Here is a 16,032-nt window from a genome sequence, read left to right as displayed (position 1 = left end):
CAAGGTTGTCTTTAATCAATGGTGTTAGTGGCCGCTGTCCACCAGCCACCGTCCACCAGCCACCGTGCAGCCGTCCCGGCCCACACATGTAGCTTAGAGATAGAACATGATCATCTCCGTTGAAATAAGCCCCAAAGAGCTCTTTCTACAAGTGTAAAATAGAAATGGTGAGTCATAAGAAAGCATTGGTGGTAGTTTAATTGATGACTTTCTTTTCGAGTAGTAGATTGTGTGTTACCATAAATGGCATTTTACATTTGAGGACATGCAGCATCAAGTATGACATTCAGCTGGAACATTCCACTTGGTCGGTGTCCTAGTCGAACTGGTTATTAAGTCTTTGCCCCTCACCTCTGGCTACTGCTACCACCTCTTTGGTGCAGGTGAGGACCTCTCTATTCTTCACCTCTTGGGTCCCCAACAGACTTCACCATGCACCTTCCTCCAGATGACAGCCCTCTGTTTGGTGTGAAACGCCCTTTTGGGTCTGGTTCCACAGGACTGTTGGTTGGAAGAGGATAGCTGGCAGAGAGCAGCTGGGGCCGGAGCAGAGGTCTGCGAGGGGAGTGAGGGATGGTGTGGGTGGGGGAGCATGTTCCAAGGTCGAATTTCCTTGTGTGCAAAGTCAGGACCCAAGGATCTGAGCAGGGAATCTGAATCTTGTTTCCCAAACACACACACCTGAGGTCTTGCTCACTTGTGTGGTCATTCCTACCCTTTCCTCAAGCCCAGGGCTCACCTCTCTCCAACCCTTCTGGGGTGGCTCTGTGAGGATCCAGGACATGAGGACTCCCCAGGGGGAAGGTGGTCCCCGAAGTGACTCCTCTCAGAAAGGTTCTAGTCTGGGGCTGGAACCCAGAACCAGAACCCACTCTCTTCTCTGCCCTTTGCCAGGAGAGAAAAACAGCTCTCATCTCCAGAGGCTACCTCCCAGGGGGAAACTGGAGGCCCACTCTGTCTATAGGGAGGTACCCTTCCTTGAGCCCCTTCTCCCACCGTGGAGACCAGTGAGGGGCCTGGGAAGGGGGCAGGTCAAGAAAACAGCTGTGAGAGCCCCAGGCAGCTCACACACCTGCTGTGTGCAGGCTGTGAGCACGCAGCACAGACTCACCTAGCAGAGACGCCGGCTGAGGTGGACGCTGCCTTTGGTAATACCCTGAACTGAAGGGGCCATTTTTACAGCACACAGCTCAGAGGTGCCACCTGGGGATGTTCCTGTCCTCAAATACACACCTTCACCTCTAAGTCCTCCTGCCTTTTCTCCAGGGAAAACATGAACAGCTCAGCTAGGCAGGCTTCCCACCCCAGGGAACTTGGATCTCTGAGCCCTAGCTCCTCCGACCTGAAGGGAGAGAACTGAACCCCCCAAAGAACCAGGGTACTTCCGGGTGTCAGGGCAGGGAAACGGGGGCCCATGGATGAGGTGGGGACTGGAAGGCAAAACCCATGGGATCCAGGAGGGAAACACAGTCTGATAGAAGCGGAAGGGAGAAGTGCACCAGGAGGCTCTAACTCAAATGCCTCCGGGACCCAAGCAGATGAAATAAAGCTGGAATAAGGCAAAGGGAGTGAAAGGTGAAATCTACTGGGCTGAGTGTCAAGCTCACCCTTGAACCCAGAAGTAGGGCAGCCCTAAGTCACCTCCAGAGGAAAGAAGCTGGATTCTGGGCAGGCAACAGCAGCCGAGAGGAGATGGCGCTGCCAAAGCCTCGAAGTTGGGAGTGGCTGGGACTGGTCCGTGTGCGATTTGAAGCTGGGATCGGGAGCGGTGAGTTGGCTATGAGTTGGGCCGGGTCCAGACCACAAAATGGTAGGTCAGAAGACTTGGACTCTGTCCCGAGAGCAATCAGCTGAAAAGTGAGATAAGCATATTTGCGGTTCGATTGCATCTACCGTGGAAGATGGGGCCGAGAGTGGCCACAGGGGGACCAGGAGGAGGAGGCTGAAGCAGCTACTCAGAGGGCTTGAACGGGGCTCGTGGCAGTGGGGTTGGAGAGGGGATACGGCCGGAGGAAACGGCGTCTGCCCTGGCTCAGAAGGCACGTAGAGCCCGTGGGGTTCAGGGCAGCAGGAAGAGTTGGGTATGACTGTGGGGTGGGGAGACAGCAGGTGGACTGCGAAGAGGAGCCTCACCCACACCTGGTATTGCCCTGTGTATTTGGCCACACTTCCTCCTGATCTGGCCAGCCTGGGACCAGGTTTGGGCGTTCCCTCAGGCTGCCACCCACCCAGCACAAAGCCCATGCCCATAGTGGCCAACGTGCCCACCAAACCAGGTGCTGCGGTTAGCGTGGGGTGCATCGCCAGCTCTGGCTGCTGAGTGGGGAGGGAACACATCGACTGAGCGCCCTTGCTCAGCACAGGTAGGGCCCTCTCTCTCAGTTAACCCTCAAGGGGGGGGGTGTCAGCGTCTCCATTTTACTTCTTAGGAAATGGAGGCTTCATGAAGTTAAGAGACCTGCTTAGCATCCGATATCAGATGATGGAACAGGGTTTGAACACCTACTGTGTGCCGGGCCATGTTCTAGACACCAGATATTCGTCAATGAGTAAACAGACAAAAATCTCCGCCCTCGTGGATTTTATATTCTAGTGTGGGGGAGGGGGGGAGTAGTGGGAAGAACAGACAAGGAAAAAAATACCTGCGACCACCAAGCGTCAAATCCCCTCATGGCCACCAGAGGGCAATATAATTCCACCACCTTCCATTCCTGATCCATCTCTGCAGGTTCCAGAGTAACAGACAAGGAGGCTATAAATATTAAGTGTAGCATCAGCTCCAGAATAAAAGATGAGGAGGGGGTGCAGCGGTGCCTCCTTCACTTACTTTTCCAGCTTAATCTCCTTATCTGGTCCCCGTGCCATCGCCCGAGGCATCTCAGTGGTGTTCCAAGGCCCTGTGCACTCCAGAGGTCACGGAGACTGTGTTCACCCGCCAGCCTTCCTCCCCTCTCTCCCTTTACTGCCCCTCTCACTCCTCTTCCACCTACCGGCCTGGCCACCTCCTACCCACCCACTGAGCTTCCCTCCACTCCAATTCTCACCTGCCCACCGCGTCCACCCACCCTCCTTCCATCTACCCGTCCCTCCTGCCACACCTCCACCCACCCACCTCACCAACGGGGGACACTCCGTCTAGAGGGTCTGGAAAGGCAAAAGGTCACACCAGACCACCAGCCAGTGAACTCAGAGGGCGTGAGGCCTAGAGTGCCAAGGCCAGTGAAAGCTGAAAGCCGTCAAGAATGGCAAGACATTTTCCGCCAACTAAACTCTATCTGAAAGCAAGTCAACTGTGGATCTTTAGAAAATTCCACCATGGTATTATGTGGTGTAGACACATGTATTAGTTATCAATACCTCTTTCAGACAATACAGTAGGTAAAATTCCGTGAATGGCTCGCACCTCTGTACTTTGTTCCAGTCACTTCCTGAGTAATAGATCCTTTTGGCAGTTACTCAGGAACATTTAAGACCTGCTCTCTGGGGCCCTAAGTATCTCAGCATATAAGACCAAACTACAAAGTACTAAGAAAAGTTGACTATGAGGCTGTGAATAACATTCTATCCATCGCTGTGCACGTGAGATTTGCCCCAGGTAATGTGGCTTTATTTCCGGCCTGAAGTGCTCTGTGGGTCAGTGAATCTAGCACAGCACACCCAGAAAACGACCAGGGGCGAAGAGATCCTTTCAGATAGCTCTGGTCGGGTGGGTCCCTGGGTAACCTCTTTCATCCTTTCAAGCTAAAAATTTCAGAAGCCTTAGCACCAGCCAAGTGCTATCCACGGGTCACTTGCTTCCTGCTATTTGGCTGCGTTTTAAGGGAAGGAAAGCATCTTTGTTGTTTTGTTTGCTTTCTATGTATAACAGTAATTCAAGCCTAAACTCCGCCTTGAGATGTAAGTATCTCATTACTTTCAAACACAGTAGATTTTCTAATGGCTTAACGTTCTTAGAGACCCCTCTGTGTAGCCTTCTGACCTGCCTGTGCCTGGGAGTGGTTATTCCCGGGCCTGCTGCACAGCTGCCTCCTTGAGGACCCCCTTCACCATCTGCTGGGGCCCCCCCACTGAGTCAGATCCTGAGCCTGCTGGATTCCGTGTCTCCCTCTTTCTCTCTTTCTCTCTTGCTTCAGTGGGGACGAGGGATAGAACAAGGGTACCCTTGATAAGTAAAGGCACATTTCTGAGGCTGTGCTAGGTCTCAAAATGGCTTTCTTTTATTTTCACACTTTATAGGTTGGATAGAGAATTCAAGATGGGAAGTGATTTGTTCTCGGTGTTTTGCCTGCGCCACTTTCTCTCTGGCTCTCACAGCCCTGAGAAACCCAGTTCCATTCTGGGGCGTGACTCTCAGGGAGCATTTCGTCTCTCCGGAAGCAGGTGGGGACCTTCCTTGGCCCCAGTGATTTGAGACTCTTGGTCTGGATCTCTTATTTGCTGTGTTGGGCCCAATCAGCCTGGAAAGTCGTTTCCTAAGTGTTTTTTCTCTTTTATTGCAGAAATGCATATTAAAAGAACCATCACCCAAGTCAAGGAATAAAAGATCACCAGCCTCCAAGCCCGGTCCCACCCCAGGCCGGCCCCTGCTCTGGAGGCGTAGTGACCGCTGTGACTGGTGATCAGCGTCCTCCTGACTTTTCGTGACAGTTTTTCTTGCGTGTCTAAGTCTCTAAGCAATCCAGTGCAGTTCTTTGTGAACATGGACTGCCCATAACACAACATTACCATCTCCACCATTTCCAAGTAGTTCAGGAGTGTTAAGTACGTCCACAGGTTGTGTTTCCGTCCACAGGGCTCCTTTCATCTTCCCAACTGAGACCCTGAGCCGGTCACCCACCAGCTCCCCATCCTTGTGCCCCAGCCCTGGCGCCCACCGTTCTACCGTCCGTCTCTGTGAGTTTGACTATTGTAGGTGCCTCATAGAAGTGGAATCATAATGGGTTTTTCTTTTTGTGACTGACTTATTTCACTTAGCATAATGTCCTCAGAGTCTGTCCATGTGGTATGTGAAAGGATTTTATTGCTGTTTATGACTAAATAATACTCCTCTGTGTGCATGTACACACATTTTATTCATCCTCTCATCTGCTGATGGACACCTGCATTGTTTCCAACCCCTGGCTATCACAATAGTGATATGAACGCGGATGTGCTTTGAGACCCTGCTTTCAATTCTTTGGGGTGTATACCTAGAAGCAGGACTGTTCAATCATATGGTAATTATATTTTCAATTTTTTGAATACCTTCCATCCTGTTTTCCACAGTGGCTGCGCCATTTCGCATTCCCACCAACAGTGTAGATTTCTCTACATCCTCGCCAACACTCGTTCTGTTCATTATTTTTAGTAGATATCTCAGTGGATGTCAGGTCATATCTTGTGGCTTTGATTTGCTTTTCTCTGATGATTAGTGATGTTGAGCTATCTCTGGCTACTTTTAGAAGTTTCCTTCTATCACTGGTTTTGAGCAAGTTGGTTACGATGTGCCTTGGCGTGCTTTCTTGTGTGTGAGATTTGCTGAGCTTCTTGAATATGTAGGTTTATAATTTTCATCAAATTTGGAAATTGTTCAGCCATTAGTTCTTTTACATTTTAATTTTACTTTTTTCCATCACCACCTACCTTCCCATTACCCTTTCCCACCTCCTTCCCGCCCCCCACGCGATCACAACCCTGTTGTCCGTGTCCATGAGTTCTTTTTCTTTCTCTTTCTTTTCTTTTTTGCTCAATCTCTCCACCAAACAATTAGTTCTTAAAACTATTTTTTCCCATGTCTCTCCTTCAACTCCAGCTACTCACACATTAAACTGCAGGAGGCTGTTCCACAGCTCCCTAATATGCTTTTAATGTTTAAAAGCAGTTTTTCTCTGTGTGTTTCATTTCGTTTTTCATTTATTTTTAGAAAAAGGGGAAGTGAGGGAGAAAGGGAGAGAAACATCAACCAGTTGTCTCTCCCTGGCCCTCAGCCGGGGGCCTGGCCCACAACCCAGGTGTGTGTCCCGACTGGGCATCACACTGGTGACCTTCTGATTTGCAGGCCAGTGCTCAGTCCCCTGAGCCACAGCAGCCAGGGCTCTGTGTTTCATTTTAGATCATTTCTATTGGTATGTTATCCACTCACTAATCTTTTCTATAATGTCTAATCTATTGTTGCCAGTGTATGTTTCATCTCCAATATTATAATTTTAATTTCTAGAAGTTTGACATATATTTTTAATATCTTCATGTCTCTCCATAACTTTTTAAACATAGGGGATACAGTTAGTAGGAATAGCTATTTTAATGTTCTCTGCTCATTCTAACATTTGTGTCAGTTTTGGGTTGGTGTCTGTTGGTTGGTTATTCTCCTCAGAATGGATCAGGTTTTGCTGCCTCTTTGCACGCATCACAATCTTTGATTGCTTGCCTGACATTGTGAATTTTACCTTGTTGAACACCAGGTATTTTTGTAATCTGTACAATTTGTCAGACAGGTTCAGAGCAGTGTTTAGTCTCAGGGTTAATTAATAATTTGCCATCACTAGGCCAAGGCCTCCCTGAGCACCCTGCCCAGGGCCCTGGGGCATTTTCCAGTCTGGCTGGTGGGAGAAGGCCCTGGCCCTGAGTGAACCCTGGCACACTGCTCCCTCTTATTCTTCAGGGGGCTCTTCCCCTGGTCTTGGGTAGTTTACACACGTGCTGTTTAGTTCTCTGCTGAGTACTCAGGGGAGCTTCTCTATGGATGGTGGGGTTCTCTGCAGGTAACTCAGTCTTCTCCAAGCTCTATTCTCCCTCCTCCAGCCGCTGTGGCGCCCCTGGCCCCTCAGCTGTGTTCCCTCAAGGCCAGAAGTCTTCCGGGCCCCACTTCACCCCCTCCGACTCTGCCTGCAGTTTGGAAATTCTCCAAGCAGTAAGCTGGGCCGTCATAAAAGGACACGCCTTGATTATTTTCCTTTCTCTTGGTGCTTTTACTGCTTTCTCTACCTCACTGCTTGATGTCAAGTGTTTTGAAAACTGTTATTTCACGTTATGTTTGTCTGGTTTTGTTGTGGCAGTGGCGGTTGTTTCAGGCGGAGGGTGACCCCAGCCCTGCTGCCCCACCGTGGAAGAGGCAGGCGACCGGATCTGGTGTTCGTGAGGGAGCGCCCCGGAGGGGCGGGGTTTCAGCGCAGTCAGGCGAGGGCCCAACTTCTCTGCTTAAAGTGTTTTTCTCACTTCCGCCAAGATGGAGGCATAGGTGGAAACACTGTGCCTTCTCCCACAACCAAGTTTGGATACAACAAAAGTTTTGGAGAACTAAGACACACCTAAAGACCAGAAAACCGAATTATACGGAAGTCCTACAGCTACGAACCGTTCAACGGGGACGGTAAGAGAGGTAGAGCCAGCAGCGGAGCAGGGTCGGGAAGGACAGACCTAGGATCGCAGGCAGGATCACCCGGACCTAGTCGGGGTGCGGGGCAGACTGACCAAGGTCGCACATTCTCGCGCAGTGAGACGGACCACGCAGGCCCTAGGAGGCAAACCCAGTGGTGGAGGGCTGACAGCGGTGGCACACTCGCGTGCAGTGGAGCGGGGTGCGTGGCCCTGGTGACGGTGGTGGCTGCGGTGCTGGTGGAGGTCTCGGAGGCGGGAGCCGGAGGGAAGCCATTGTCCCTCTTTGACCCCGCCCCCACATACAATGTCACAACCCAGCGACTGAGTTGCCCTGCTCTGGTGAAAACCTAGGGCTCCGTTCCTGCTACTTAACAGGCACGAACAGCCCAAAAGATGGTACAAGAACTCAAAGTCCCAGAGCCAATAACTCTAAGCGACCAACAGATTGCCAGCCTCTCAGAAGCCCAATTTAAGACACTATTTATCAGGATGCTCACAGAATTGGTAGATTACAGTCACAAATTAGAGGAACATATGAAGGCTAAACTAATTGAAATGAAGGGAGATGTCCAGGAAACCAATAGCGATGGACAGGAAAATGGGACTCAAATCAAGGGAGTGGACCAGAAGGAAGAACAAAACATCCAACCAGAAAATAGTAAAGAAACAAGAATTCAAAAAAATGAGGAGAGGCTTAGGAACCTCCAGGACATCTTTAAACGTTCCAACATCCGAATTATAGGGGTACCAGAAGGGGGAAAGAAACAGCCACGACTGGAAAATGTATTTGAACAAATAATAAAAGAGAACTTCCCCAGTCTGGCAAAGGAAATAGACTTCCAGGAAATCCAGGAAGCTCAGAGAGTGCCAAAGAAGTTGGACCCAAGAAGGAACACACCAAGGCACATCATAATTACATTAGCCAAGACTAAAATGAAGGAGAGAATCCTAGAAGCAGCAAGGGATAAGGGGACAGTCACCTACAAAGGAGTTCCCAACAGACTGGCAGCTGACTTCTCAAAAGAGACCTTACAGGCAAGAAGGGGCTGGAAAGAAGTATTCCAAGTCATGAAATCCAAAGACCTACAGCCAAGATTGCTTTATCCAGCAAAACTTTCATATAGAATGGAAGGACAGATAAAGCGCTTCTCAGACAAGGTCAAGTTCAAGGAGTTCATCATCACCAAGCCCTTATTATATGAAATGCTAAAGGGACTTATATAAGAAAGAGATGATGAAAAATATCAACAGTGAAAGGACAGCAAACTCACAGTTATTAACAACCACACCTAAAACAAAAGCAATCCAAGAGGACAGCTAGATCAGGAGTGGAACCATAGAAATGAAGAACACATGGAGGGTTAGAAACGGGGGTGGGAGGAGGAGAAGGGGGGAGAAGGCACAGAAAATAGCATAGATGGTAGGTAGAAAATAGATAGGGGGGAGGACGAGAATAGCGGGGGAAATATAGAATCTAAAGAAGTTGAGACACGTGGTTATAAACAAAGGGGGGAGAAGGGTTGGGGAGGGAGTGTGCGGGTGGAGGGGAATGAAGGGGGGAATAGAACAACTGTAATGGTATAATCAATAAACTATATTTTTAAAAAAAGAAATAAAATATAAAAAAGCCAAACTAAAAAAAAAAGTGTTTTTCTCAGTCAAATACAATCGTTATTATTTCCTCCCCCGTGTTTTCTCTGAAGCTTCTGTCAGATGAATATCGAATGAAATGATCCTTTCTCTTGTAATTTTTCTTTCATTTCTCTATTTCTTTGTCATTTTGCTCTACATCCTGAGAAATGTTTAAAATTCCCCCCATAGCTCCCTTTGCTTAATTTTCTAACTGGGGAAATTTGTAATATCCAGAACTTTTTCTTTTTCTCCAAATGCAATGTCTTCCTAGAAGCCTCCACCAGTTTTGTGGATGCATTATTTTTTTTACTTGTTTCCTCCAGGGCTGGTTGTTTTGTTTCTTTGTCCTGTTCTTCTTGGCATCACTGAAAATTGGTGAGAAGAGGCCCCATGGCTCTCCTTGGCAGCTGAGGAGGCCCGGTGCCAAGCAGTCTTATCCTTGGCTGCAATCTCCATGGGCAGGTGTGTTAATTCATTAAAATATTTCACTTAGATCAGAGGTTCCAGTTTCCCTCTCCACCTGGGTGACCTTGGTGATGTTTGGAGCCTGTTGCGGTTGTTACAACTAGGGGGTGCTACTGACATCTAGTGGATGGAGGCCAGAGATGCTGCTCAATACCCTACAGTGCCGGGGAGAGTCTCTTACAGTGCAGAATTATCACTGGCTCAAATGTCAGTAATGTGATGGTCGGGAAAAGCCTGATTCAAGGCCTTCTGAGATCAGGCCACCCCATCTCAAAGCACCGGAAGCCAAGATAATGAGGGGCGCTCCACACCGACCTCATCGGCACTCGTTTAGTCAGGGCTGTTTAGAAGGGATCTCCAGCTAGTGGTTCACAGGCTTGCGTGGCCCACACAGCCTTGCTTCCTCTGGCTTCTATGAATACATTGATTAAAAAATGTACACATATGTACACACATAGTCATATATATTGACTATATGCGTGGGAGAATATTTTGGTTGATTTTACCTAAAAATCCAGGTTTTCAGCTTCTTCTGAAAAGTCGAAAGGATGGACGTGAGTGGCAGCACTCAGGGGCCACCACACCTGCAGACCGGCATGGGGTCTCTTCTCGCCTCTGTCCCCTGGTCCGCTTCACTCGCCTGTGTCTTTGGCTTGGCCTCTTTTATATGTGTGAATTCATGGCCCCCACACTTTTTCAGAGGTGCTGATTTTATTCTGGGGACAAATACCAACTGTGCCCAGGGGTGGCCACGGACTGGTTCTGAGGTAATCTTTAGTTAATCATCTTGTGTCCTCTCCCATTGGTACTATTACTTGAGAATAATGGGAGAACACCTCTGGAGGCCCATACTGGCCACAGACAGAGGTAGAGACTTGGGAAGCCACCAGAGCATGGAATAGCAATAGAAGCCATGGGCATCAGTGAGACTGCCCGGGGAGAGTGTGTCAGGGGAGAGAAAGCAGTCCAGGGCTGACCCTCAAGGAAGGAAGCCAGCAAAAGAGTCGGAAAGGATGGCCAGAGGGAAGGAAGGCAAGTCAGGTCCACATGGAATTCCGGAAGGCGGGGAACAGAATGTGTCAGTAATGGGGTCAAAATGTCTAATGCTGCCCACAGGATGCTGAACAGTGTCCTTTGATTAAAAATATGCAGGCTATGCCCTGACCGGTGTGGCTCAGTTGGCTGGGTGTTCATCCTGTAAAGTGAGAGATTCCCGGTCAGGGCACATGCCTGGGTGGTGGGTTCCGTCCCAGTCAGGGCGTGTGTGAGCAGCAGCCAATCGATGTTTCTCTCTCACATCAATGTTTCTCTCCCTCTCTTTCTCCTTCCCTTCCCATCTCTCTAAAAATAAGTAAATAAGTCTTTTAAGAAATGCAGGCTATGATTGTGGTGAAAATAGTTTCTGGAGAAGGCTGAAGGTGTACAGAAGCCGTAGCAGGCTGCAGAGCGATGGGAAGATGAGAAGCTGTGGACCGCTTGCTAGAACAGGCAGCTCTTTCCAGAAGTTTGTCTGTGAAGGAGGTAGGAGGTCCTGTCATGTGGTGAGGGATGGGGAGTTAGTTGTTGGCTGTTCTAAGGTGGGAGACATTTGTACTTGTTTATAGAGGAAATAGTCTGGCTTTCGCGTGTGTGAGAGATACTGTGTATGTTATAACCAGACAAGCACATCCCCACCATGAAACATCTAGAAATGCAGCATAAAATCAAGCAAACATCCTTTAAAATGCACAGCTGCGTTTCAAGAAAGTCAGGGGAATGCTCTGGAGTCACACACCAAGAGGGCGTTGAAAACCAGAGTCGTGTGAGCTGCTGGGTGGTTGGAGAGCTCGGCCGTGAAAGGGCTCGGGTCTTACATTCACCTCGAGACTGGAGAGGAGGCCTTGCGAGGGGCACTGACCAGAGACCCCAAATGTAGGTGACACTCTCAGTGAAAGAGAAGGCTAGAAAAAAATTCATTTCCTATCAGCCCAGGGAGCAACAAGAACCTTGTCTGTCTCACCCTGAGACCCAGGGGCGATAGAAAGTCCCACCTGAGAGTTCATAACAAAAGGTTTGCCCTCACCTGGATTTGGGGCTCAAGTTTACACTATGGTCTCAGAAGCCCAAATAAAGTTAATAAATGATGTGGCCGAGCGTTGGTAATACCCCGAAGCACCCGAGGCAGGAGCAGACACAGAAGCTCTGCAGACGTGCCCTCGAACAGACCGCACGCATTCCCACTAATGAGGCGCCGTGGAAGCCGAGTTCACGGCCCTGAATTAGAAAGCCTAAGAGGAAGCCATCTGTCATGAATGAGAGCGAGCACCCAGAACTCCAGCAAACAGAATGATAAAGGGCCGACAGTAAGTATGTTTCGAATGCCCAAAAGCGTAAAGGAAGGACGCACCGGGAGAAAGTAATTAGATGGTGTTAAAAAGGAGGGAGAGGCCTGAAATAAAGAGAAAGGGGAAAGGCTCGAACCGGTGCATCCCTCAGTCCACCGGCGTATTCATCCTGCTTACCTTGGGCTCCTGTTCCATTCTAGACCGTGTCCTGGGTCTGAGAACGTACAGGTGACTTTGGGGATGTCAGGTTGCACCCCACCTCACAGAGATCACCTTCATCCATGCGTGCGTGGGTGCATCTTTCGTTTTACAACATCCTGAGATGTCACAGCTAGAAAAGTCCCGATACAGCATCTCGTTCAGCTTTCAGCTCTCTCGGTGTACGGAGAAAGACTGTGAGGCCCAGTAACATAAAAATCACTTTTCTGAAGTCTCCAGGTGAGTGACAGAGCCAGATCGAGAGCTGGAGCCTTGTCTCCGGTGTCCCTTCCGCACTGTTCTGCTGCCGCTGAGCGCTTGGTGTGCAGGTGCCCAAGCTCTGAACACCACCTCTCTGTTCTGTTTCCCTGGCGGGCTGATCACTCTTCGTGGGCAGGCTCCCTGGAACCCTAGTCCTGTCAGCTGACCCTGACAAGAAGTGACATAGTTACTCAGCTCATGAGTGACAGAGCTGGAAAAGGAGCCCTGTCCTGTATCAGTTATGTGTCCCTCCTCATCTCCCCCTCCTGCACCCCCACCCCAGCTGCTAGAGAGACTGTGAGCTCCTTGGGGGCAGGTCCAATTCCTCAATTCCTCCCCCTCCGGGGCCTGGCTCAGGGGAGGTGCGAGGACCATGGGCTGGATGAGTGCACCTGGGGAGAGGTCCCTCTGTCTAGAGGCTTCTCATTCCCCTGCTGCTCCTTCATCTCTGGCATCCAAGGGGTGAGCAGAAAGAGCCGAGTGCTGGCCTCTGCCTAGCAGTAGTTCCCTGAGTGGGTGAACCTGGGAGGTCCCTGGCCTGCGTTAAGTAGCACAGGGTCGCAGTTCCCTGGGCAGGGCTCAGTACTTCCGGGGGCGGGGGGGGGGCGGAGCCTCAGGGTGGCGCTAGAACGGCTAACACTTGCTGCCTCACCCTGTTCTTTTTCAAGAAAGATCAGTGCCTCCAGCAGAGAACATCTACTTCGAACTTAGTGTCTTTGTATACAGTGTGCTTATTTTCATGTTTTACCTTCTATTTATGGCAAGTGATACTGGTTTCCCATTTACAGATGTGACACAAAAAAAGATTAAAAATAAATAAATTTATTAAGCAAATAGCAAACCAATTTAAAGAAAAATATCAAGTAAATAATAGTGCAGGTGGTAAACTGATATGGCAGAGACCCTGCCATTCATGACCTGGGGTCAGACGCCAGGGAGATGGAAACACCTTTGCCTGCCCCACCCCCCCATCCCCACCTGTGTTCCCAAAGAGGTGACCAGCTGAGACAGATGGCTACAGGACCAAGGACATTTGGGGGCTCCATTTCTCCTTGGTGGTGGGTTATAAGTAAGCCTGCCTGGGAGGGAATCTGTCTCTCGGGAACACTCCAGCAAGCTGGGAGGGAAGAAAGCCAGAGGCCGCACACTGGGAGCTGCCCCGCCCTGGGGCGGTGCTCCTTTCTCCCTCAGACCAACCTCTTATCTCCTCGACCCCCGCCTCCCTCACCACCAGGGATCCCAAGCCCCCAGGGAAATGACCGGTACCAGTCCACGGCCCGTGAGGAACTGGGCGGCACAGCAGAAGGTGAGCAGGCAAAGCTTCATTCCATGCCCGTCGTTTGCGTTACCACCTGAGCTCTGCTTCCCCTCCCTTACCCCGCCCCCATTGTGGAAACACTGTCTTCCACAGAACTGGTCCCTGGTGCCAGAAAGGCTGGGGACCGCTGCTCACCGTGGGGGAGTAAGATTCTGAGGGCTGGGGTGTGGCGGCTCCCAGAGGGAGGCTGGGCAGAGGAGCCCACTGGTGTCCTTCGACTCTAGGTCCCAGCTGAAGGCAAGAGAGGCCCTCTCCAGCTTGTCTCCCCAAGTTTGCTGCTGTCAGCTGGGGGTCAAAGTCACAGTTCATAAAGAATAAGATGCTCCTTTGCCTGGTCTTGACGTCTCTTTATGTGTTTTCCTGGAGGGACAACTTGTGGCTGTGGCAGCTGGGTGCCTGTCACCTCCTGCTGCACAGCTGACACACACCATGACCACACTCAGTCTGCTCGTCAGCATCTATGGGACCCCTTCCCTCTGATAGTGGCATGTTAGACGCACAGCAAAGGAAGGTGGAAGCCACTGCAGTGATGCTGTGTCATGCCTGTCTTGTACTGTGAGTTCTTAATCAGAAAAGTGATCTTGGCAGCTTCGGGCCCAGAGTCATCGGTATCTCCATTTCACGGAACCGCAGACCCTCGCCCCTTCCCCAGGCTGCTAGGCAGAGGCAGCTCTGAGATTCCCCTGCGGCACAGGCTCTGTCCACACCCAGCCCGCTGAGACCCAAGTCCAACTCAATTGAAATCCAGATGTAAAAGGCCCGGGGCATTCTTCCCTGGCCCCAACTGTCAGCTGGGCTCCCAGGCTGGAGCCTTAGGGTCTTAAGGTCCCTCTGAGGCTGGGCCTTCCTCAGAGGTCTCCAGAAGGCCCGTCCTCCAGGCCCTGGGGACTCAGAAACCCACACTAGCTCGGCCTTCGCGCCTCCAGAAAGCAGAGATCTGTTCCAGGGTGACCCGAGGCTGGAGGCCCCACTCAGGATCAGGGCTCCCTGGCCGCTGCCTTCGGGCCTGGGGGCTCCCCAAATTTGCACTGTACTCTAGCCCCTGTTCAGGCTCAGCCCAGCTCACCAGGCCGGGGGCGTGGGGTCTTCCTTCCCAGGCCTGGGGCCCCCAGAAGGTGCTGCGGGCTGGGACCTTAGCCGGGATCTGGGGGACTAAGGAGCTAGGAGGGGAGTGCGCAGTTGAAGAGGCAGGTGGGGCTGTTGCTCGGGACTCTAAGGGGCCCCCGGGGGTAGGAGGATCTGGGGCTTGGTCCATCAGCAGGGGGACCCCGGAGCCATACCAGTCCTCAGAGCGCTCTCGGGGGCTGCTGGTAGGTTCAATCCACAGCTCTCCCCCAGGGCGCCAGACGAGGGTGGGTGCGTGGGTGCTGGAGTCTGGTCGCAGAGAACGGCGGAACAGGCGCTCAGCCAACACCACTGTAGTGAGGAGGAAGAGGGCGGCCAGGGCGGCCAGGGCCAGCATGATGGGGATGCAAGGCCCGCAGGGCAGTGGGGGCCACGAGGCCAGCTCTGTTGCAGGGGGCCCCTCCATGTGCCCAGAGGGCTGCTCTGGAGTCCAGGGCATCTGGAGAGACAGGAGTCAGGAGAGGAAGCACAACCTAGAGAGGGGAAGAGGTAGCAAGTGCCCAGATAAGACGGAGGAGGGAAACAGGTCAGGGGGCTGGGAGTCTGGCCTGAGAAATAGATCCATGCAGGGACAGGAGCAGGGAGGACTCAGGAAGGGCTGGAGGAGTCCCACGAGGTGGGCTGTCAGGAGCGCCACCAGGCCTGCAGCCTGGCCCTCCCATTTGGAATCTCCAACCCCCTCCTAGAAGTCCTATTTCCCTCCCCGTCCCCAGGAGCTTCACAAAGCTCAAAGGGTCCCAAGGGTGTCTTTCCTCCCAACTCCTCAGGTCTTGCTGGGCCTAGAGAGGAAGTGGTGAGTACTGTTCCCGGGGATTCCCACCTACAGCGGCTGGCTTCAGTCTTCCGTCTTCAGGCTCCCCTCTCCCTTCAAGCAGCTCTTCCCTGTGCCTGTGGGAGGGCGCAGAGCAGTGCCTCAGATGAGGGCGGAAGGGAGGGCACCACCTGTTGCTGGGCAACTGTGCCCCAGCCCCCCCCCCCAGGAGTGTTTCTAAGGCAACCTGGGGGATGTGGTCACTGTGGTGAGCAGGCGGGTTCCTGGCAACAGAGGTGGGGCCGGAATGGGCAGTGGCTCTGTTGAACTTGGTGTCACCCCATAGTCAGGCCTCAGTATATTCACCCAGAGGCCAAGCAAGAGCAGACAGAGGTTCTGTCCTGTCCGTGTCCATCCCCCAGTTCCTCCACCATGGCACCAAGGCACCTCCCTCTACCTGCTCTCCTCCGTGCCCTGGCCCTGTCCTGCCCACTGAGCCCCACCAAACCTGCTCTCGCCATCCAGCTCGCACATGCCCTCCGGCTTCAGCTAGCCTCCTCCACTCTTGGCCAGGTCCCCAGTGGGAGGCAACCGCACATCAA

The 16,032-nt window shown here is 51.7% G+C and overlaps 1 protein-coding gene across 2 annotated transcripts; it reads right to left on the bottom strand.

Moving 5' to 3' along the window:
• Positions 1-14,377: 14,377 nt before the first annotated feature.
• Positions 14,378-15,591, bottom strand: CUNH16orf54 (chromosome unknown C16orf54 homolog). 2 transcript variants are annotated; one of them, XM_037065429.1, is made up of 2 exons: positions 15,500-15,591; positions 14,378-15,152 (listed from the first exon to the last, which is right to left on the bottom strand). In XM_037065429.1, exon 2 carries the CDS (start codon positions 15,116-15,118, stop codon positions 14,444-14,446), a length of 675 nt encoding a protein of 224 aa, XP_036921324.1. In that variant the 5' UTR covers positions 15,119-15,152; positions 15,500-15,591; the 3' UTR covers positions 14,378-14,443. The 2 variants fall into 2 exon arrangements, with proteins under 2 accessions (XP_036921324.1, XP_036921325.1); XM_037065430.1 differs by having other exon boundaries at positions 15,454-15,517.
• Positions 15,592-16,032: the final 441 nt, after the last annotated feature.

Source organism: Sturnira hondurensis, unplaced genomic scaffold (genome assembly GCF_014824575.4).
Source record: "Sturnira hondurensis isolate 20B ecotype Veracruz unplaced genomic scaffold, ASM1482457v3 Scaffold0015739, whole genome shotgun sequence".
NCBI lineage: Eukaryota > Metazoa > Chordata > Mammalia > Chiroptera > Phyllostomidae > Sturnira > Sturnira hondurensis.
The sequence above is the reverse complement of the archived record's forward strand: the minus strand, read 5'-3'. Positions and strand labels throughout refer to the sequence as shown.